General features: G+C 46.6%; 2 protein-coding genes across 3 annotated transcripts; both read right to left on the reverse strand.

Annotated features, from left to right (window-relative positions):
- Window positions 1-1,659: 1,659 nt before the first annotated feature.
- Window positions 1,660-9,624, reverse strand: LOC307221656 (lens fiber membrane intrinsic protein-like). Of its 2 annotated transcripts, XM_079986387.1 has the most exons (4): window positions 9,243-9,624; window positions 5,284-5,439; window positions 2,623-2,742; window positions 1,660-2,142 (listed from the first exon to the last, which is right to left on the reverse strand). In XM_079986387.1, the coding sequence occupies exons 1-4, from the start codon at window positions 9,514-9,516 to the stop codon at window positions 1,970-1,972; spliced, it is 723 nt and encodes a 240-aa protein (XP_079842513.1). In that variant the 5' UTR covers window positions 9,517-9,624; the 3' UTR covers window positions 1,660-1,969. The 2 variants fall into 2 exon arrangements, with proteins under 2 accessions (XP_079842513.1, XP_079842514.1); XM_079986388.1 differs by lacking the exon at window positions 5,284-5,439 and having other exon boundaries at window positions 9,243-9,622.
- Window positions 9,625-11,299: 1,675 nt separating this feature from the next.
- On the reverse strand, window positions 11,300-20,921 carry NKG7 (natural killer cell granule protein 7). Its single transcript, XM_079986490.1, has 5 exons — window positions 20,698-20,921; window positions 15,811-16,054; window positions 14,574-14,720; window positions 12,752-12,886; window positions 11,300-11,632 (listed from the first exon to the last, which is right to left on the reverse strand). The coding sequence occupies exons 2-5, from the start codon at window positions 15,983-15,985 to the stop codon at window positions 11,574-11,576; spliced, it is 516 nt and encodes a 171-aa protein (XP_079842616.1). The 5' UTR covers window positions 15,986-16,054; window positions 20,698-20,921; the 3' UTR covers window positions 11,300-11,573.
- Between the last annotated feature and the right edge of the window lie 261 nt (window positions 20,922-21,182).

The raw sequence follows: 21,182 nt of genomic DNA on the forward strand, positions 1-21,182 counted from the left end.
GGGCATAATGGGAGGGCGAGAGGGGAGGGAACGAAGGCAAAGCGACTGCTTTTTCAAATTGGATGACTGATGTGCCGTTTTCACCAATCACAGCATTGGAATGGGGGGGTGGAGCGCGAGGGTTCCGGAGATTATGCCATCTGTCCAGGCCAATCAACCAGCGGTATTTACGTGACGCGCACCCCATCACACTCCGCCTCCGAAACGAAAGGAGGCCAATCAGAGCAGCGTCTAAGTTACTGTTGAAGAGGGAGAGGCTTGAGGAGGGAGGGAGGCTGCACGCGCGCGCTGGAGGAAACTGGGTGAAAGGTCGTGACGCGTGTCTTTTGTTGTTCACCCAGTTACGGACCCGGCTGTACTGTGCGAATTGTTGCGTGTAGGGCTGGCCTGCTCGCGGGAACAGCGCGCCGTCTGTGGTGTCGGTTTGGATTTAACTTCACCCGACCGAACTCCGTGTCATCCTACCTTCGAGTCGGCAATGTAACGTCTGAAATGGGGAGGCACGTGTCTCCTCTAAAGGGGAACAACGGAACAATAACAGGGGGAAAAAAACTCAACACCTTGCAATTGCGAAACTGGCATGGTTGCTGCCAGCCAGGGCTTCCTGTCCGACCCCCTACAAAACCTGGAAAACGGGGGAGGAACTCACCCCTGTTTTTCTAGTGGTCGCCCCCCCCCAAAAAAAAATATTTTCTTTTTTCCCAGGCCTCCACTGCTCAAGGCTAGATGGGCCTTTAGCCTGATCCTGCATCCATGGCCTTGGTTTGCATTTCAACACTCTCCATAGGTTGCTATGATACTTGAGTCTGCAAATTGCAGTTGGCCCTTGCTCTCCATACTTAACACACTTCATTTAAAGTACTAAGGTAAGAAGAGAGCGAAGAGCTCTTCAGAAGATTTCCGCAAGACACCACAACAGGTATATTGCAGGAACATAGGAATCTGACTTGGACTGAGTCAAACCATTGGCCCATCAGACAGAGTATTATCAACCAGGGTCTCAGGCAGAGGATATTTCCATACCTACCTGGAAAGGCCAGGGGTCTGAACCTGGCGCCTTCTGCATACAAAACATTTGCTATGGCTGTTTCCCATTATGAAAGAATAATTGTATTATAGTGATACCTCGGGTTAAGAACTTAATTTGTTCCGGAGATCCGTTCTTAACCTGAAACTGTTCTTAACCTGAAGACCACTTTATCTAATGGGGCCTCCTGCTGCTGCTGCTGTGCCGCTGCCACACGATTTCTGTTCTCACCCTGAAGCAAAGTTCTTAATCCAAGGTACTATTTCTGGGTTAGCGGAGTCTGTAACCTGAAGCGTATGTAACCCGAGGTACCACTGTATTTGTACCCTGCATGTCTGCCTGGGTTCTCTACTTAAGAGAACTGTATAGAGTTGGAAGGGGCAACCTGCAGGTGGCTATCTGCTTAAAAACCTCCAATTTTGCTTGATTGGCCACTGCGTTAGACTATTACAGGGATGGGAAACTTAGGGCCCTCCAGGTGTTGGATTCATAACTTCCGCTCACACCAGCCAGTGTTGGCCCACAGTCAGGGATGGTGGTTGTTTCAGTCCTGCAACATCTGGAAAGCCAGCGCTTCCCCACTCCTGCTATAGCACCTGTCAAGAGGTGATTCTAGAAGAATAGTCGTAGGATGAAGCATATTAAAGGAGTTTATTGAGGAAGGATATAAAGCAAAGAAATAGCGTTTACAAAAAAGTTCAGAAGCATGATGTGAAGTATCACTGCAGTGCCCCTTGATGCCGACATCCATCATTTGTAGCTTAGAGGCAACTGAATGTGTCATGATGATGTTTGATGCTTGCTGGGAATCTCCTGCAAAAAGTGTCTTCTCACCCTAATTCCCACAGCTCAGATGCCATCGGGTGCATGGTTGCCCTCACGCAACCAGGGCACCCTACCCGCCCAAACTTGATGCCACTTGTATATCTCGCAGGGTTGAGTTCACAGAATCGTCACAGATTTTGACGTGGCCCCCCTCGGCCTCCCTTTGAGGGCACCCTGAGAGGCAGGGTTTTCCAACAAGTCCTCTTTCAGCGTCTTTATAGTCATGCCTGTGAAAAGCTCTGTGGTATCTTCATCCTTCTCCCATTTCTTCGCCACCAAGTGACAAACACCTGTAAGCCAAAAGGAGCCCATTTCAGTTGCTGGGTGCAAGTAGCCCTCCTGCCTGCCTGTCCACCTAACTTCATGGCTTTGGCCACTTGACTGTACACTTGTAATGTATAGTGTTGGTGGCTTTGCCTTCTCTGTTGCTTTGGCCCCACCCACTTTTGTCAGGCGGCCCCTGGAAAGTTTGCCAAGAGGCAATGCGGCCCTTGGGTGTAAGTAAGAAAGCAGGCGGGGTGAGGCTGGGTAAAGGCAGGTTGAAGCTTGTGGGGCAGTGCCCCATTTGCCCCATCGGACCAGCCACCACTTATTTCTTGCTGCATCCCAGGATGCTAAATCCAGTGTTTCAGGGAGCCAGATTTTACAGCTGGGGTTGCAATTAATTGCCTAGTGTGCACTAAGCCCTTCTCTGCTTGCATTCAGGAAGTCTTCCCCACCTAAGTCCTGTCATCTTTCCATAACCCCCCAGGGCTTTGAATAGCTCGTACCTGCCATGGTTGCCAGAATGACAGAGAACCACCCTGGTGCCAGGGACCACGAAAGGAAAGTGTTGGTCATCTCTGTGGCTGCCCTCATGTAATTGAAGAGGCCCATCGCTCCATTGAAGCCTGGAAGGTGAGAGCCAACAAGATAGCAAAGAATGGGAAGGTCAAGCACTTGATTTCTTCAGCACTCAGTCTTTTAAACAGCCGTAGCTTCCCCTAAAGAATTCTGGGAACTGTAGTTAAGGATGCTGGGAGTTGTTAGGAGACCCCCTATTCCCCTTCCAGAGCTACAATTTGCAGAGTAGTTTAACAAATGCTTCTTCGTAGGGAACACTGGGAATTGTAGCTCTGGGAGGGAATAGGGGTTACCGAACAATTCTCAGGACCCTTACAAACTACAGTGTGTGATTACATATCTATAACTAGTTTGTGAACTGCCTTGGCATTTCTTCTCAAAATAAAAGCTGATATACTTCTTATTTAGCAATCCAACACAAATCGTTTGAAAGGACCACAGTGGAGTAATTATATTGTTTTAGGTCTGTTGTGGGGGGTCATAATGCCTGGGTATGTTAACTGGTTAACTGGTATGTTAAAACAGGATGTCAGACTGTATGGTTCTGTCTTAAGATAGATCCATGCATGTATTAGGTCATGTATGAAAACAGCTTCAAACCCCCTGGAAGTAGCATGTGCGAAGTGTTAATTAAACTAGGCAAACTTGCTAATTAGTGTATAAGCCACCCCTTTAACGCTACCTAATCAACATGTGTAAAATCTCATTAGCACAACAAAGCATCAAAAAACTCTGTATGATAATTCAGATGAGTGGGGCTTCTCTCTCTGTGTGTTACAAAAGACCAGGGTTTAGGTTAGCAAGATTAGAACAGGTGAGATGTGACAATTTTTGGGAAAAGGCAAACTGCCAGGGCAAGGATGCTGCTGTGCCAATAAGAGGAGCAACCTCTTGCGGCAGGAATGCTGTGGTCTCCTCCATTGTCGGCTTCAGGTTATATACATGTGTAAATAAACCATATACCATAAAGACACCACAGTCTCTGCTGTGCCTTATTGTCCCACTAGAAACTCAGACCCTGGGGTTACAGAGCATCTGGCATCCCTGGAACCTCACACTGCTTAGAGATTGGGGGGGGGGGGTGTTGTCATGTAACACTGCTGAATTTCCAGAAACCATCTCACCAGTCTGTTTATTTGGTCTCAGCAACCCATTCTTGTGACTGGTCATAAGAACATAAAAAGCGCCTGCTGATTGAGGCCAATGCTTCATATACCCTCTTGTTCTCAGAGTAGCCAACCAGATGCCTGTGAGGAGCCATTTCTCCTGTGGTTTCCAGTAACTCCTATTCAGAAGCATTACTCCCTCCAATCATGGAGGCAGAACATCATGGCTGAAAGCTATTGATAACCTTTTCCTCTATGAAATTGCCCAGTCCTCTTTTAAAGCCACCAAATTTTATTATTTTTTGCATTTTATTTATCTATACTTTTCAAATTTTATACATTCCACTAGTTTTATACATTTCACTAATTTTACATTCATTTTGACATTTCAAAACTCGGCTCCCACCCCCCTCTTTCTGTGGTTCCTTAAATTTGTTTTTAATATCTTCCGCATATCCAAATTAACTTAATTTACTCATTTATTCATCTTCTTTAAGTATATACTCTTATATAACTGCAGGTTGTTACAATAATCCTGCCAGTGTTTTTATCTGTTTATAATTTATCTGTAAATATTCAATAAAACATTTCCATTCTTTTATATACCGGTATATAAAAAATGTTACCTTGATTTTTTATTCTTCCAGTCAGTTTCACCACTTCTGCTTATTCCATAAATTTTTGTATCCATTCTTCCTTTACTGCAGTGGTGGCCAAACTTGGCCCTCCAGCTGTTTTTGGACTACAACTCCCATCATCCCTAGCTAACAGGACCAGTGGTCAGGGATGATGGGAATTGTAGTCCCAAAACAGCTGGAGGGCCAAGTTTGGCCACCACTGCTTTACTGGGACTTCTGCTTCTGTCCATTTTGGGGCAAGTAACATTCTTGCCACTAGTGGCATACATGAATAAGTTTTTATACATTTTAGGTATCCAAATTAGTGGCTATCACTGCCTTCTGTGGGAACGAGTACTACAGTATAACAATGCACTGCATGGAGATGTGCTTTCTTTTATCTATCCCAAATCTTTTAACTTTGTTGGTTGTTCCCTACTTCTGTTATATGAGAGGGAGGAGAACTTTCCTCTTTCTGCTTTCTCCATGCCACGCATAATTGTACACACTTTTATCAAGTTACCCTTCCTTTTCCTCTAAACCAGTGTTTCCCAAACTTGGGTCTCCACCTGATTTTCTGATTTTTTTGGTACTACAGTTCCCATAATTCCTGACCACTGGTCTTGCTAGCTAGGGATGGTGGGGGTTGTAGTCCAAAAACAGTTGGAGACCCAACTTCAGGAAACACGGCTCTAAACTAAAAAGTCCTAAATGCTGCAACCTTTCCTCCATCCCCTTTGGTCATTTTGGTTGCTCTTCCCTGCACATGTCCTGGACAGTCGGGTGCTAACCACACGAAGTCTTTTTGGGGAACGAAAAGGGGAGGTGGCGGGGTAAATAAGAGTCAGAAGATAGCTCCTCTTACCCGAGACAAAACAGAGGCCGATGGTTAGCGTGGGCCACGTTGTCGTCCACCACTTTGGCGGTTGGATGGGTGTGAGGCAAAGTGTCCCAGTGACCACAGACCCATAGGAAGTCGCAGCAGAGAGCAGCATAAAAAATCTAGATATGTAAATATAGTCTAGGAGAGAAGAAAGAAACTTTATCCTAGTGGCCCTCTGTTCATTGCCCCGGTCCCTAATCTCAGACCTCAGCTCCTCCACTACCACCGCAGTCCCATCTCTGAATTGCTCCACAAGAAGAAGAGTTTGGATTTAATATCCCACTTTATCACTACCCGAGGGAGTCTCAAAGCGGCTAACAATCTTCTTTCCCTTCCTCCCTAACAGCAAACACTCTGCGAGGTGAGTGAGGCTGAGAGACTTCAGAGAAGTGTGACTGGCCCAAGGTCACCCAGCAGCTGCATGTGGAGGAGCGGAGATGCGAACCCGGTTCCCCAGATTACGAGACTACTGCTCTTAACCACTACACCACACTGGCAAGAGGGAGGCTCACAGCCCAAGGGCCATCCTAGCAGGAGGAGCAATTCTCTTAAGGAGGTGTGGCCACCTGATGGGCTACCACAGTTCTGAAACACCTCCTGATTGATCCTGAGGCAGGACAGTCCGACCGCAGACCTTACTGGAACTTCTGGAACTGAAACTAAATCGGTTGGCCGTTTTTAACAGCCGATGCAGTCACTGAAAGAAAGGTGCCTGGGCAGAGTGACACCATTATAATTTATTCTAAAAGTATTTCTTAAGCCACCTAACGTTTCAAAAATTGTCTTAAGTGGTGCACAGTTGTACAAATCAACATTCAACTGCTGCATCAGTATGTTTAAATAACAGAAGTCCAATGATATATTTATCTGTGGCCATGAAGAGGAATGACCAAGACTGGCTTAGATATTGTGTGACTCCAGTCTTGTGTTTTCTTCACGGTTGGTTCAGGAGACCAGGTTTTGACCTGTGCCCTCCTGGAATCCACACAGTTCCCCAGCCCTGCCTTGCTAAGGGTGAGGAGATGATCGCTTGAACTTCTGCTGCTGTGAATGCCAAGGATGCAGAACCTGTGACCCTCCAAACCAGCCTTGCCAACCTTGGGTCCCTAGATGTTGTTGGATTCCAACTCCCATCCTTCCGAGCCAGCATGACCTGTGGTCAGGGATGATGGGAGCTGTAGTTATTTATTGAATTTATATACTGCCCTATACCCTGAGGTCTCAGGGCATTTAACAGAATAAAATCAAAATATAAAACCACAAAATACATACCGTAGATTCCGGCATATTAGGCGACTGGGCGTATTAGATGACCCCCCTCAAATTGGCAGCTGCAATTTGGGGGTTTGTCTTATAAGCCCAGTCGCCTAATACGCTGGGCAGCTCTGCGTTGAGAGAAAGCCGCCCAGTGCGGATCTGAGCCTGCTGCCCTCTGCTGCTGCTTTGGAGCCGCCGCAGCGGGCAGCGGGCTCCGTTCCACGCTGCCCATACCCGGTGTATAAGACGACCCCTGACTTTTTAACCTCTTTTCTGGGGTTAAAAAGTTGTTTTATATGCCGGAACCTACGGTAATCAAAATAAAAACAATCCAATAACCCCCCTCCAGGGGTTGGGGATAGGTTGAGAGCAAGCTGAGGTCGGTGGGGCACTGCCCCATTCCTCACAATGGACCAACCTTCACTGGTGCTGGATGGCAGAGGTGGCAACCGACTTGCATTGTTTTTTTAAAATTCACAGAGGATAAGGCTCTCATTGACTACGAACTCTGATGGCTATGTTCTACCTCTCAGAGGCAGATGTTTCTGAATACCAGTTTCTGGAAACCACAGGAGAGGAGAGTGCAGCTGAGCTTAGGCCCTGCTTTTGGACTTCTCATAAATAAGCATCTGGCTGGCTGCCATAAGAACAGTCTGATGGACCAGATGGGCTGCTGGTTTGATCCAGCAGGCTCTTCTTATGCGCTTACGACTAGATTCCACTCACCTTCCCAATATCCTGTTCCTTTCCTGCCTATTCCCAGCACCCGTGAGGTCATGGATGGTCCAGTGTGGGCAATGGGATCCTGGACTAGATAGATGGACATTTGGTCTAATCCAGCTGGACTCCTCCTCTATTCCTTTTGGCACAACGCTAAGCAAGTTGCCTCTGTACTTGATTCTGCCTGCTGTTTGTTTTGCATGGCAAAACCCACCGCGAAAGGTGGTACCCAGCTCTGATCAAACTAGGCTTGTTTGTTTGTTTGTTTTTTAAATTGGGCTTCAAATTCAAGGTATTCCTGGGGACCATGATTTCCCTTTCCCAGAAAGGGGACTAAAGCTGAATTCACAGATGTCTGTGTAAGGGTGTTGCAGGAACTGATTGGCTAGTGCCTGTACAGTTACTGGAACTGACACATGATCCTCAAACCTCAGAGCACCTTTGCAACTTTTTGAAACATATATGTTTATTGTTTAACGATGCATGCATATGGACATAAATGCATCTCTTGCTCTTTGGGGTAGGGGAATCTTTCCCTTGCAGAAAAGCCATGCCATTTCAGGGTGACATTAACATATGCTGATGCTGGGGGAATTTTTTTTAAGTATACCTGCCCTGGATTCTCTGATCAGTGCCAGACTTGTGGGTTAGGGAACCCCTATTTTAAATCCCCAATGGAATACCCTACCAGGGCACTGTGGCAAATTTACTGGAGGTTAGGGAGCATGGAGCATGGGTAAGCAAACTAAGGCCCGGGGGCCGGATCTGGCCCAATTTCCTTCTAAATGCAGCCTGCGGACGGTCCAGGAATCAGCATGTTTTTTCATGAGTAGAATGTGCCCTTTTCTTTAAATGCATCTCTGGGTTATTTGTGGGGCATAGGAATTCGTTCATCCCCCTCCCCCCCAAATATAGTCTGGCCCCACACAAGGTCTGAGGGACCGTGGACCAGCCCCCTGCTGAAAAAGTTTGCTGCCCCCTGGCATGGAGCAACACTACACAGGGAGCATTGTGGGAAATCAAAATGGTGGCTCTCTGCAATGATTGCCCTTCTGCTTTCCTTCCTTGTTGCCAGGAAGTGCCCCACAATTGTGGGAGAGAGTTTACAAAAAGGTGCTTTGATAAGTGTCTACTCAGATTTGGAGCTGGCCTGGCCAGCAATGCATGGCAGCATGGTTGAGGGTGCACACTCTCAGTTTACAGTGTTGCCCTGTGTGCAGCCTCTGCGTGCGTGGAAATCCAACAAGGCACACAGGTTCTGTAATTTATGCCCAGGGATTCCTCAGCAGAAAGGTCCATGTGGAAGGGATTCTGCATAGGTAGAAACTTTAAAAACCAATTAGACGGGGCCACTGGCAAAAGTCTCTTTTCTGAAGTTTCTTTCCTGAAGTGTTATGAGCTAGCCAGCAGATGGAGCAAAAGGCTCATACAATATTGGGTAAGAACATGAAACTCTTGTGTACCGGAAATGTCCAAAGCCCAATGCTGCTTTTAGGATGAACGGAGACTCTTTAGAGCAATCTTGTGGGGTTTCCACTCCGTGATGTGAGCCCTCTTTGCACTTGAATTGCAAATGTACATACCCACCAGCAAGCTGAACAGCATCTGCCACACACTGTTTTTTATACACAAAGGAGGGCTAAATTGCCTTGTCCTTCCTTTTAAAATAGTTGCAAAACTGTTCCAGAAATCCGTGGGGCAAGGTGGGTTGATAATAACTCAGGCACTAGCCAATAGGTGCTTCCACAGCTGGTTTCTATCCCCATTCAAGTACTTTGAAAACCTGCAGAAGCAAACCCTGCTCCCTCAAGGAGAGGCAATAAGAATTAAGTATTTCCTTTGTTTACAAAGAATGAGAGGAACTATCAAGTTGCCTGTTTAAATGCTTCTATCACTGGCAGGAAATATTGAGACCTTCTACAGTGATCTCTAGTTCAAAATTCTGAGCATTATGTCGCCCTTACTTGGTGTGTCGGCCAGATAGACACAGTTCCCCAAAGAGCATTCCTGCCACAATCCCTGGAACACGAAGATTCCCCGAACAAACCGCTTGACCCAGGATACTGTTGAGATCACTACCACAAGCAGAATGGTCTCCAGGCAAGAGATAGCAATGCCACCTATCCTTAGCCTCTCAATATTTGTTAGCTTCTTGAACCACGTAAGCAAGGGCCATTTGGAAGTGGCAGCAGGACCCTCATCTTGGGGTTGACGGAGGCAAATAAGGCGAGCACCCATCTTCTAGCCTCGGGGCTCATTTCCCTTGGAAAAGAACTGCATTCAGCACCCCAAATTCCCCAACCTTTTGGGTGTCTGAGCTCCAGCCAAAAGGTTCTACTGATGAAGGTTGGAAGACCATTGCTCCCATAGTAACTCCAGCATTCTGGAACCTCTCCAGATTCCTGGATGGTTCTTCCACATGAAGAGAAGGAGGTCCCATCAGTATTTCCTTCTGCCAACTCAGGACGTGAGCAAGCCACCAACCACCCAGCCAGATTTCCCCTATAGTCAGTTTGGATACGGCCAAGACTTGAGTGATTTTGGACAAGGCTTTGCATGCAGTCCAAAGCATAACCCAGCGCATTCATTGATCCAAGATTGAGACTGCTGTATCGAGTTTTTTTCACCCTGGTACTTTTCAGGATGGAATGTCTAACAATCAGAGGCAGCATAAGCATTCTTAAGTTCCCATGAACCGAATCAGAGTTGTTTCTGGGTAAATGGGCCAATCCGTAAATAGAACGGAAAACCTGATGGTGGAAAAATGAAATTTTAAAAAGCTTAAAATTCAGAAAGGCAGTTTTGAAACCTGAAAACAACCCTTCCCCCCTCAGGATTTATGAGTCTGCACAAAATTTCTTTCTGCTTGAGCCCTAGAAAGAAAGCTTTAGTTAAAGCTTTGGTTTTCCCAGTAGCAATGTATGGAAGTGAGAGCTGGACCATAACGAAGGCTGATTGCCGAATAATTGATGCTTTTGAATTATGGTCTGGAGGAGACTCTTGAGAGTCCCATGGACTGCAAGAAGATCAAACCTCTCCATTCTGAAGGAAATCAGCCCTGAGTGCTCACTGGAAGGACAGATCGTGAAGCCAAGGCTCCAATACTTTGGCCACCTCATGAGAAGAGAAGACTCCCTGGAAAAGACCCTGATGTTGGGAAACATCAAGAAGAAGGGGACGACAGAGGACGAGATGGTTGGACAGTGTTCTTGAAGCTACAGTTTGACCAAACTGCGGGAGGCAGTGAAAGACAGGAGTGCCTGGCGTGCTCTGCTCCACGGGGTCACAAAGAGTCGGACATGACTAAACGACTAAACAAATAAACAAATAAACAACAACAAAGTTAAGGCCTCATTCAGACCATGCATTTAAAGTGGCATGGTACCATTTTAAACAGTTCCCCCAAAGAATTCTGAGAGCTGTAGTTTGCTTAAGGTGCTGAGAGGTGTCAGGAGATCCCTATTCCCCTCCCGGAGCTACTGTTCCCAGGGAACTAAAATCCCTCTTCCCAGGGAACTCCTTTCAATCCTTTCCCAATGCACGAGCATAAAAAACCCCAAAAGAGCCCAGCTGGACCAGGCCAGTGGCCCACCTAGTCTAGCATCCTTTTCTGACAGTGGCCCACCAGATACCTATGGGAAGCCCCCAAAGCAGCACTCTTCCCACTAGTGTTCCCAATAACTTATATCTGGAAGAATACTGGCTCCACCAGTGGAGATACATCATAGTCATTGGGGGTAATAGCTGGAGACCCTTCCTGAACCTGTCTCACCCTATGTTAAAGCTACCCAGGTTGGTGGCCATCACAGGTTTTTGCAGGAGCAAGTTCCATATCTACACTGTGTGAAGAAGTCCTGGTCATGTTGTCCCCCCCCCCCCCCCGCCCTGAATTTTCTACATTTTGCCATGGTTAGAGATTAAGGAGGAGGCAAAGGCAAGGATGAGAGAATCTGTCGGTGTATTGTTTTTATTTTTCCAGCCTTACATTTAGTTCTCCACATTTCCACATCGGTTTGCCAACACCCACCCCCTGCGAAACATCGTTTGTTTGCAACCAGTGATTCCATGGCAGATGCCCAACCTGTAGACAAGGCAAAGCAGAAAAAAGCTCCCTGAAGACAAGGCAGCTCAGGTGCCCTATAGGGGGTGCTGTGAATCGATTGGGGATGAAAGCACTATTGGGACAGTTTGGAAGGGGATTTCACTGACATGGGAAAGGTTGGGGACAGGCTTCCTTTGTGTGTTGTGTGTCGACTGCCTCACAAGGTTGCCTTTGCTTCTTAGGAACCAGGTCCTCACACATTCTCATAGCCAGGCCTTGAAGGGCACAAGTGAGCAACAAGGCTGAAGATGCCTGCAATGAGAGGAGAGAGCAAGAGAGGGAAGAAATAAATTCAAAGTGGAACAGCCTCAGGAAGCCAGAGCCAGCCTCACATGGCATTGACACCTTCTGTTTATCAACCTTCTGACTCTCACAGGAGGCTGGGTGCCTCTGATCATGTGCAGAGTTCATTTCTGCCCAAGGGAAAGCATTTGTTTTTAAAGAGACCTATAGACAAAGTGCTAATGAGCATGTGCAAAGGCCTTCCTTTTGTGTGAAGCGAATGTTTCCTTACTTATCCAGAGACTGCCTATATGCTGGTGGTTATGCAATGCAGAACCCAGAACCTCAGGTAGCTTGCTGGAGGTCCATTGATAGTGCATGGCACACATGTGAGGTGCTGCTATAGAGCTACCTACTTTACAGAGCTCTACGTGGCTGCAGAAAGGCATTGGAACGAACATTCACACTGCCTACACAATGCTAGGGATGTAGGTGAGTCTGCCCATTTTGGTTGCTCCTTTTCGCAATCTTAAATTCAGTTCTCTCCAGTTCTGAATCAGTTTGTGGGGTTGTTTTTTAAGCCGTCATGAAAATTCACTGGCATTTTAGTGCAAATTTCTCCTTAAAATAGACATGCTTGTATGCAGTTTTCACTCACGCACACATCGTTGCAAAGCAATTTCCTTTAACACAATGCATTCTTGCATGCTGATTTCACTAATACAGTGGATGCTTGGGTTGCGAACGTGATCCATGCAGGAGGCATGTTTGCAACCCTCAGCGCCGCGTGTGCGCACACGCAGGTTGCAGTTCGGCACTTCTGCGCATGTGCGAGCGCCAAAACCCAGAAGTAACCTGTTCCAGTACTTCCGGGTTCAGCGTGGTGCACAACCTGAAAATGTGCAACCTGAAGCATCTGTAACCCAAGGTACGACTGTACATGCATCTTTATGTGCATTTCACCTTAGTCAGTACACATTTTTGTACGCATTGCATTGCCGGAGAAATGCATTGCAAAATTCAGAGGAGTGCAAATGTGAAAGGCTGCTTCTGTTTCACCTTGCGTATTGTTTCAGAAAGCGGAAATGGGGTAGGTTTGCCTTTAAATGCAAACTGACTCTAACTCCCTTCCCCACCCTCCCTACTCACCAGTCAGGAACAGCATGGGAAATGCTACCCAGGCAAGATAGAAGGACCATTCATAGGTGAGCTGGATTTGAGGGTCCCTGTTCTTCCCCCAGGATTCAGTGGTGAATACGACTACACCAACCAGAGTGAAGAGTGCTACAAAAGAGCAGAGGAGTCAGGGCAACCAGCATAGCACTGATTCACACAGGCAATCTCACCACTCAATTATCAAGGGCTGGCTGGTATGTATGTTGCAGATCTAACCCTACTGGCTGGTGTCCATTGATGCCAATAGGGCAGAATGCAGGGAGACGAACAGCAGGTGGCACCGCCAGAGGCAGTGACGGAAAATCAACTAATTCTGGTTTTGGCCCCTTCCTCCTCCCTGCTGAATTCTACAAAAGAAACACTGAAGCTATGGAGGAGGAAGCCAGCAGCCAGGGCCTCCCCATAGACTGGTCATAAGTCAGAAGGCAGGCAGGTGAGGGCTGCCTGGGGGCAGACAGGTTGGCGGGGCAGTGTGCCCCATTGGCTCTAATGGTGCAGCCTCTACTGGATCTAACACCACAGAGAGAATTTTTGTACCTCCTCAATCACAACACAATTTTTGGTGTCCCCGTGTTCTTGTATCATCGTCGTCACCTAAAAAGGTCACGGCACTCAGTTCACACATCCAAGTGCAAACTGTAGGTTATTGCACTAAGGGTGCATGGGTCCTACTACATCTGATGGGTTTCCCCTTTGCTTTCATTACAGGCGTAGGGGTGGTTGGTTTAAATCAGGATTGCAATGTGAGGCTTATCTCATCCTTTCCCAACTATGAAGCTGATGCATAGGCTCTGTCTCAAAGGGTAGGGTTGCCATATTTCGAGAAGTAAAAATCCAGACACAAAAAGTTGGTTGAGCTTTTTAAGTGGAGATTTCAAAAATCTGGACATTTGGACGATTTCCCGAAGTTCCCCCTAGACCAGTGGTTCTCAACCTGTGGGTCCTCAGATGTTGTTGGACTACAACTCCCATCATCCCTGAGCTCTGGTCTTGCTAGCTAGGGGTGATGGGAGTTGTAGTTCAACAACATCTGGGAACCCACAGGTTGAGAAAGGCTGCCCTAGACGCTAGGTACATCATTGGAATCCGGGAGGTATGGCAACCCTACCATAGGGGCGAAGGCAGAGGCAGATTTAGAGCAGCGCAACCGATTTTGCCACACTGGGTGCCTAGCTTAGGGGCCCCCATGGGGCGTTGCAAACTGTGATGTAGCAAACTGAGCAGAATGGAAGGTGAGAGGCAGGTGACAGGGTGCACTGAATTTTGGCCTTCCACAGGGAGCTGCTGAAATTTGAAAACCCAAAGTCTGCCCCTGCTGAGGGCCCTTGTTTTCCTTCCTGCTGGTGTGGAAGCGCCCTTAAAGGGCTTTGAAATGTTTTAAGCTTGGCCTTAGAGGATGAAAACACCCCACCCCTTTCTTTGCTCCAGCGGTCCTTTCCCCCTTACAAGATCCTCTTTCTCAAGTCTAGAGCCATGCCTGATCTCTTCGCGGGATAATAATGTAAGAAAAGTCCCACGGCATCAGCTGAAAAGCCCATCTAGTTCAGCGTCCATTTCTCCCAGGGGAAAACCAGGGGCTTATGGGAAGCCCAAAAGCAGGCCCAGAACACAGCCGCCGACTCCTCACTTGTAATTCCCATCAACTGGTCTTGAGGGGCATACTGTCTCCAATAGAGGAGGTAGACCTTTGCCATTGTGGCTAGTGGAAGCTGACAGCATGTGGGGCATAGCCATGAGGCTATTTAGCACCTGCGACCGTGAGCAGGTTCTTCCTCATAATCCTTGGCACACCTACCACCTGTGAAGGCAACAATGGACGTGACGAAGACTCCGCCAAGGAAGCCACAGTCACAAGGCATGAAGGAGGCAGTGAGAGAAATGACCGAGGCCAAAGCTGCCAGGGAGCCCAAGATCAGGAACGCACGTGTGGCAAGGATGTATTCTGTAAATCAAAGCATTGAGGGGAAAGAGTTAGTTGAGCATGCCTTCATTCCTTGTACCCAGAACCTTCCAGAAGCCTAAAAAGAGAGAGAAGAGGTTAGTTATGCCCATTGAGTAGACTCATGGAAGGCAATAGACATATTACTTGCCACAATTGATCTTAATGGGCATAACCAAGGTTGGATATTACCCATGATGTTTGACCTTAGCTTGAAGGTTTAGTTATTAAAGTGTAATTTACCTGTTTAAACTGAAAAGGCTTCAATTTCAAAGTGAAAGAGGACCAAGTGTGAGAAAGAAGATATTTGCCTAAGGTTACAAAATTTAACCTTGGCTTGAAGTGAATATAGTTCCCCCATCTGTTGTTGTTGTTGTTGTTTTTGTTTTTGTTGTTGTTGTTTTTGTTGTTGTTGTTGTTGTTGTTGTTATCATTATTATTATATCAAAAAGTACACACAGCTCCCGCTACCTAAACGTTCATTATACAAAAATTCACTTATCCAAACAGGAAGAGTTAGTACCCAGACCTCTCTATACAAACCACAGATTCAGATATCCAAACTGCCAGACCTGTATGCAGTACTGTAAACAAATAAACAGCCTTAAACAAACCTCATTTTTGTGTTTTTCTGGTCTGTAGTGTCTGTAGTAGCCATTCGTCAGAAACCATGGTAGGTGGGAGGGAGACTGGACAAATAAGAGAGCTCCCCCCCCTTCCTTGTTTGCCTTTTGCAAGGTTTCAGAGGGTTTTCCTGGGTGTTTCCATCATTACAGGGTCAAAATTCTGTGGTCAGGAATGCATTAGAAAGTTTCCCATAGAAATCAATGGAAATTGTCAACTCATTGTGCAAACACTAACCTAAGGAGTGATTTCCTGAGAATGCCCTGTGTTCTGATAACTGGTCCTGCATGTACCACATGCATGGTGGATTTTCTGAGAGGATTTTTTACCGAGACTTTTTGAGAACGTCACAGCAGGTGCCACCAGGCACACTGGTGCCCCTGAGCACCTTGTTGATGACCCCCCCTCAACCCATAACCTTTGTGTATTGGGGGGGGTGTCCCTTGGCAGTTGCCACCATTCTCCTTACCATTAGCCTTGGTTGGGGTCCAGCAGTTCCCATCCATGCACTCCTGCCAGAGGCCACTGTGGGCAATGCCAGTCGGTCCGTAAGCCACCAGCCAGTAATCGGTGGTCAGGGCGATGAACAAAGCAATGATGCTTATGGAAGCCACCGGTATGCTTAAGATTCTGCAGAGCAGCATCCTTACGATTGTACGGAAGAGCTTTGGCAAAATTAACCCCCGTAGGCTGGTTTCTTGCCTGGAAGGACCCTGTGGGCACAATCAAGAGAATGGGATTTAACGCAGAAGCAGAAAGCATGGAAACAACATTGGGTAACAAGGTGCCAAAGGCAAACAGCCTGCCACCAAACAAAGAAGCAACCATGGTGGTGTAATTTGGAGCACAGGGTGGGGAGAGATCAGTTCACAGACACGGGTGGCGCAGTGTAGGGGCCACTAACCAGGTGGAGTAAACTGTATTTTCCTAACATTTATTTTAGTATTTACTGCCTTGGATGGAAAAAAAAAGTGGGGTTGTAGCCAACTTAAGTTTTCCTCAGTGTAGACCCATTGAAATTAATGGACCAAACTTTGGCATGTTCATTTATTTCAATGGGTCTACACTGAGGATGATGCCGTGTAACTTGAAAGACTTATAATAGCATGAATTTCACACATTAAACATTAAACTACCCATGCGTAATTAATAAAACTAAAAAATACCTAGTGCTTAATAGTTAGTAATCCCTTGTAGTAAGTTTGATTATTGGCAAAACATCTTCACGTGTATGCAATTAGTTATAATGATTTTAGCTCATATTTACTGTTGATTGCATTAATGTGATTTTGTGAAATCAGGTTTTTACTAGAGCCTCAGTTTAATTAGATTGAACTATGGATGAAATTCAAAGACTATTTAGTTAAATATGTTAAGATAACTTAGTTGGAAAAATTAGCAAATATCAGATAGGCTTAGGATTTAGATATGTATTGTTAGAGAATAACATGTTTAAAGTTAAAATGAAAAGAAAGAAAGATGTTAAGTGATTACCGGTAAGTTAATTTTATGAGAAAATTGGTTTTGGAAAACTGTTAACAATGAAATTCAGCCAGGGGGATTTGAGGAAGTCACTTAAAAATGTTACTAAGATTGGATTAAGTACAATTAAGATGTATGTTTGTTTGTCTGAAAATTTTGGAAAACCAATTTTTATTTTTATTTTTTGAAAATAATAATAATTAGATTGAACTAACTCGCCTTCATAAAGCCATAGTCTGGTATTTGTGATTTTTCTTATTGAATTTTAATTTCAAACCTGTGGTTCTGATTTAAATAAATAGCAATAGCAATAGATAGCAACATGATTCAGGGGAGGGGGAGTACAATAGATTTCCTGAGATCCAAGTCCTTAGGCCCTTGGAGCCAGTGTGGTGTAGTGGTTAAGAGCAGTAGTCTCATAATCTGGGGAACCGGGTTCGCGTCTCCGCTCCTCCACATGCAGCTGCTGGGTGACCTTGGGCTAGTCATACTTCTCTGAAGTCTCTCAGCCCCACTCACCTCACAGAGTGTTTGTTGTGGGGGAAGAAGGGAAAGGAGAATGTTAGCTGCTTTGAGATTCCTTCAGGTAGTGATAAAGCGGGATATCAAATCCAAACTCTTCTTCTGTTCTTCTTCTGTGAGTATACACTGGAGGGTGACATTCCTACAGGTATGGTGTCAGTGTGTATCATTCTTGGGCAATAGCCAGAGTTCGCAGCTTGGGCCACCAATAAAATTTCCCAGGCTGCCTTGGAGAAACCTGCTGCTGTTACATGCGGCTGGCTGTGGGGCTCTCCAAATAGTGTTTTGCTGCAGGACCCCTCCACCTTGGGGGTGGTCCTCCCTGGGGTCCCCCAGAACAAATTTTGAAAGCCACTGGCTGAAGAGGCAAGGTTGAAATGTGCTAAGTAAATAAAACTGTTTCTTTCTGGAGGGACATGATGAGGGGGGTTGAATTCAGTGGTTATGATGACAGCTCATAGAGTCAGATTCATATTTAACCTTAAGCCACTTCCTGGAGCCTTCACGTTTTGAGTGTTGATGACATCAAAGAAACTTTGCTTCTGAGTCCTGGTCTCTGCATGCAGCAGGCCAAGGTAGTAGAATAGACTGCACTGCTTCAGACCTCAGAAGTGTGTGAGTGTGTGTGTGTGGGGGGGTTTACATATTTAATATATCCATTGCAGTCAAAAGTCCCTGCAAACAGAAACCCAGCATGGCAGGCAAAGAGCTGGCCTTGAACATTTCCTCTTGAAGTGTTACCTCTTCAGTTTTCAAAGAAATAACTGTGTGCTTGCATTCAGAACGCGGGTGGCGCTGTGGGTTAAACCACAGAGCCTAGGGCTTGCCGATCAGAAGGTTGGCGGTTTGAATCCCCACGTGGGGTGAGCTCCCGTTGCTCGGTCCCTGCTCCTGCCCACCTAGCAGTTTGAAAGCACGCCAGTGCAAGTAGATAAATAGGTACCGCTCCGGCGCGAAGGTAAACGGTGTTTCCGTGCGCTGCTCTGGTTCACCAGAAGCAGCTTAGTCATGCTGGCCACATGATTGGGAAGCTGTATGCCGGCTCCCTCGGCCAATAAAGCGAGATGAGCACCACAACCCCAGAGTTGGTCACGACTGGACCTAATGGTCAGGGGTCCCTTTACCTTTACCTAGCATTCAGAAGCGTTATTTTTCAATGGGATGGTATACATATCAATCTAGTAGTTTTCCTCTCCTGAACTACATTTCCCACCAACCTTAACAAGAGTTCCCATGATTCTTTGCAGGAAGTCATGTGCATTAACTGTGGCTTTAAGTGTATGTTGTGCATGCAGCCTCAATCAAGTTCAAGGCCAAGAGCAGATCATCTCAGATGTTCTGCAACCTTTCAATGGACCATCAGTGGTCCATGGGTTACATCTGAAGACCTCTGGTCTACAGTGGCTCTCCAGAGTTCCAGTCTGTCCTTCCTAGGCCAACCCTGAGATGAATCTGGCTCAGTATTGTCTACAGTACACTGTTGGAAATGAGGTGTCCAGGGTTTTAGACAGGCCACATTCCCACCCCTGTCTGGAGATGCTGGGGACCAAACCTGGGACTTGCTTCTGTTCCACTGAGCTCAGGGGTGCCAACTTGAATAAAATACTGTGGGGGCCCAGGTAAGCCCTGGCCTGCATAATCAGTCCCATGATGCAGTGCACACACAGCATTTGAATGGGAATGCCTATCAGCTTTGTGGGGCCCCGGCCTCTTCAAATATTTTATTGTGGGGGCCAAAGCCCCCATGGCCCCTAGGAGTTGGCTTCTGTGACTGAGCTGCAGTTCTTCCCCTTTAATTCAGCCCATTTATATTTATTTATTAACTGTATACAGCCTGCCCTTTCTCTCTGAAGTGTTTCCTGGGCAGCAGCAGGCTACAGAAAATCCAATGAAATCCAATAACTGAAACAACAGCTCTATGTGCCTTAAATGTGTCTTGAATGTATGGTGTGAATGCAGCCTTATGCCAGCTTTTACTCATGCCATCATCTACAGAAATAACCCATAGAAAAAGTTCAAGTTGGCACACACACCATTGCAAAACACAGCAATGGGCAATCCTATGGCATTTTTATCCACAGTGTAAGAAGAACGAATTTTGCAAATGCCAAAGTCTTGCCACTGCAGGAGCAAAGGAAGCTATTCCTAGCAGAATCTCTATCTCAGCACAACTGTTAGGGATGTCCTCTTCGTCTCTCCTGCAGCAATAGGGACTTTTGCACCCCAAGCAGGCTGAAGGAGGGATGGGGCTTTGTGAACTGGGCAGAAATATTTGTCAATAATCACGATGCAGAAAGCATATAAGGATGACACCCAAGAGGATCGCTTGTGCAGGTCAATTCTGTATCCAGGGCAGCTGTCTCCCAGCTTCATCTGGTACGCCAGCTGAGACCCCACCTACCTGTGGACTGTCTTGCCAGAGTAGGGCATGCTCTGGTTATCTGGTTATCTTGGACTACTGCTATGCGCTCTATGAGAGGCTCCCTTTGAAGGTGACTCAGAAACTACAACTAATACAGAATGTGGCATCGAGACTGGTGACTGGGAATGGCCACCAAGACCATTTAACAATGGCCCTGAAAGACCTACATTGGCTCCCAGTATATTTCCGAGCACAGTTCAAAGCGTTGGTGCTGATCTTTAAAGTCTTACATGGCCTCAGCCCAGTACAGTGGTACCTCGAGTTACAGATGCTTCAGGTTACAGACGCTTCAGGTTACAGACTCCGCTAACCCAGAAATAGTACCTCGGGTTAAGAACTTTGCTTCAGGATGAGAACAGAAATTGTGCTCCGGTGGCACGGCGGCAACGGGAGGCCCCATTAGCTAAAGTAGTACCTCAGGTTAAGAACAGTTTCAGTTTAAGAATGGACCTCCAGAATAAATTAAGTTCTTAACCCGAGTTACCACTGTATACCTGAAGGAGCGTCTCCACCCCCATCATTCAGCCCAGACACTGAGGTCCAGGTCTGAGGGCCTTCTGGCGATTCCCTCACTGCAAAAATTGAAGTTACAGGGAACCAGGCAGAGGGCCTTCTCGGCAGTGGTGCCCTCCCTGTGAAACGCGCTCCCATCAGATATCAAAGAGATAAAGAACTACATAGCTTTTAGAAGATATCTAAAGGCAGCCCTGTATCGTCAAGTTTTAATGTTTGGCGTCTTTGTTTTTATATTTTGCTGGAAGTTGCCCTTGGAACTTCCCTAAACCTTACTCCAGACCATACTGACCGGGGACACTGGTGGAAACTGTCTCTTCAAAGCATTTGAAGGGGCACCAGGTTGGGGAAGAGCCTGCCTTATTTTTTTTCTAAAAAGGGAGGGTTAGAGAGGAGCAGAACTGTTGCCATCCTTACCTGGCTCTCTTGGCGGAAAGAACAAGTGTTGGTCAGAGCAGGAAAACTTGTGTCAGGAGCTGCTGGCTTGAGGTTTCGTAAGAGGAAAGGCTGGTCCTTGTCAGCATGGGATCAGGACAGAGCTGTGGTTGCAAAAGAAGGAGCCTTATTGGTCTTCTTCTATAGTCTGTCTCAGCTCTGCTTTCCCCCTGTTTTTCTCCTCCCTGTGTATTTGACCCCCTCCTCCTTTTGCCACGTCACCCCCAAATTCTACTGCAGCTCTTTCTTTCTTTTTAGCACCTATCGTCCTCTGTGCCCCCCATCCTGGGGAAGTGGTTCTTGTGGGGGGAGACTAAAGTGTCTGTGGTTTATGTGGGGAGATGCTGCTATGTTCTCAGGGTGGGCCTAAGATTGATCTCTTCCTGAGGCCCCGGGCAGCACAGCGCACCCCACCTCTCCCCTGATTCCACAAAGAGGAGCTGACCAGCCTGGCAATTTTTTTCTTC

The sequence above is a fragment of the Podarcis cretensis genome (assembly GCF_951804945.1).
Source record: "Podarcis cretensis genome assembly, chromosome: 8".
NCBI classification, from domain to species: Eukaryota; Metazoa; Chordata; class Lepidosauria; order Squamata; family Lacertidae; genus Podarcis; species Podarcis cretensis.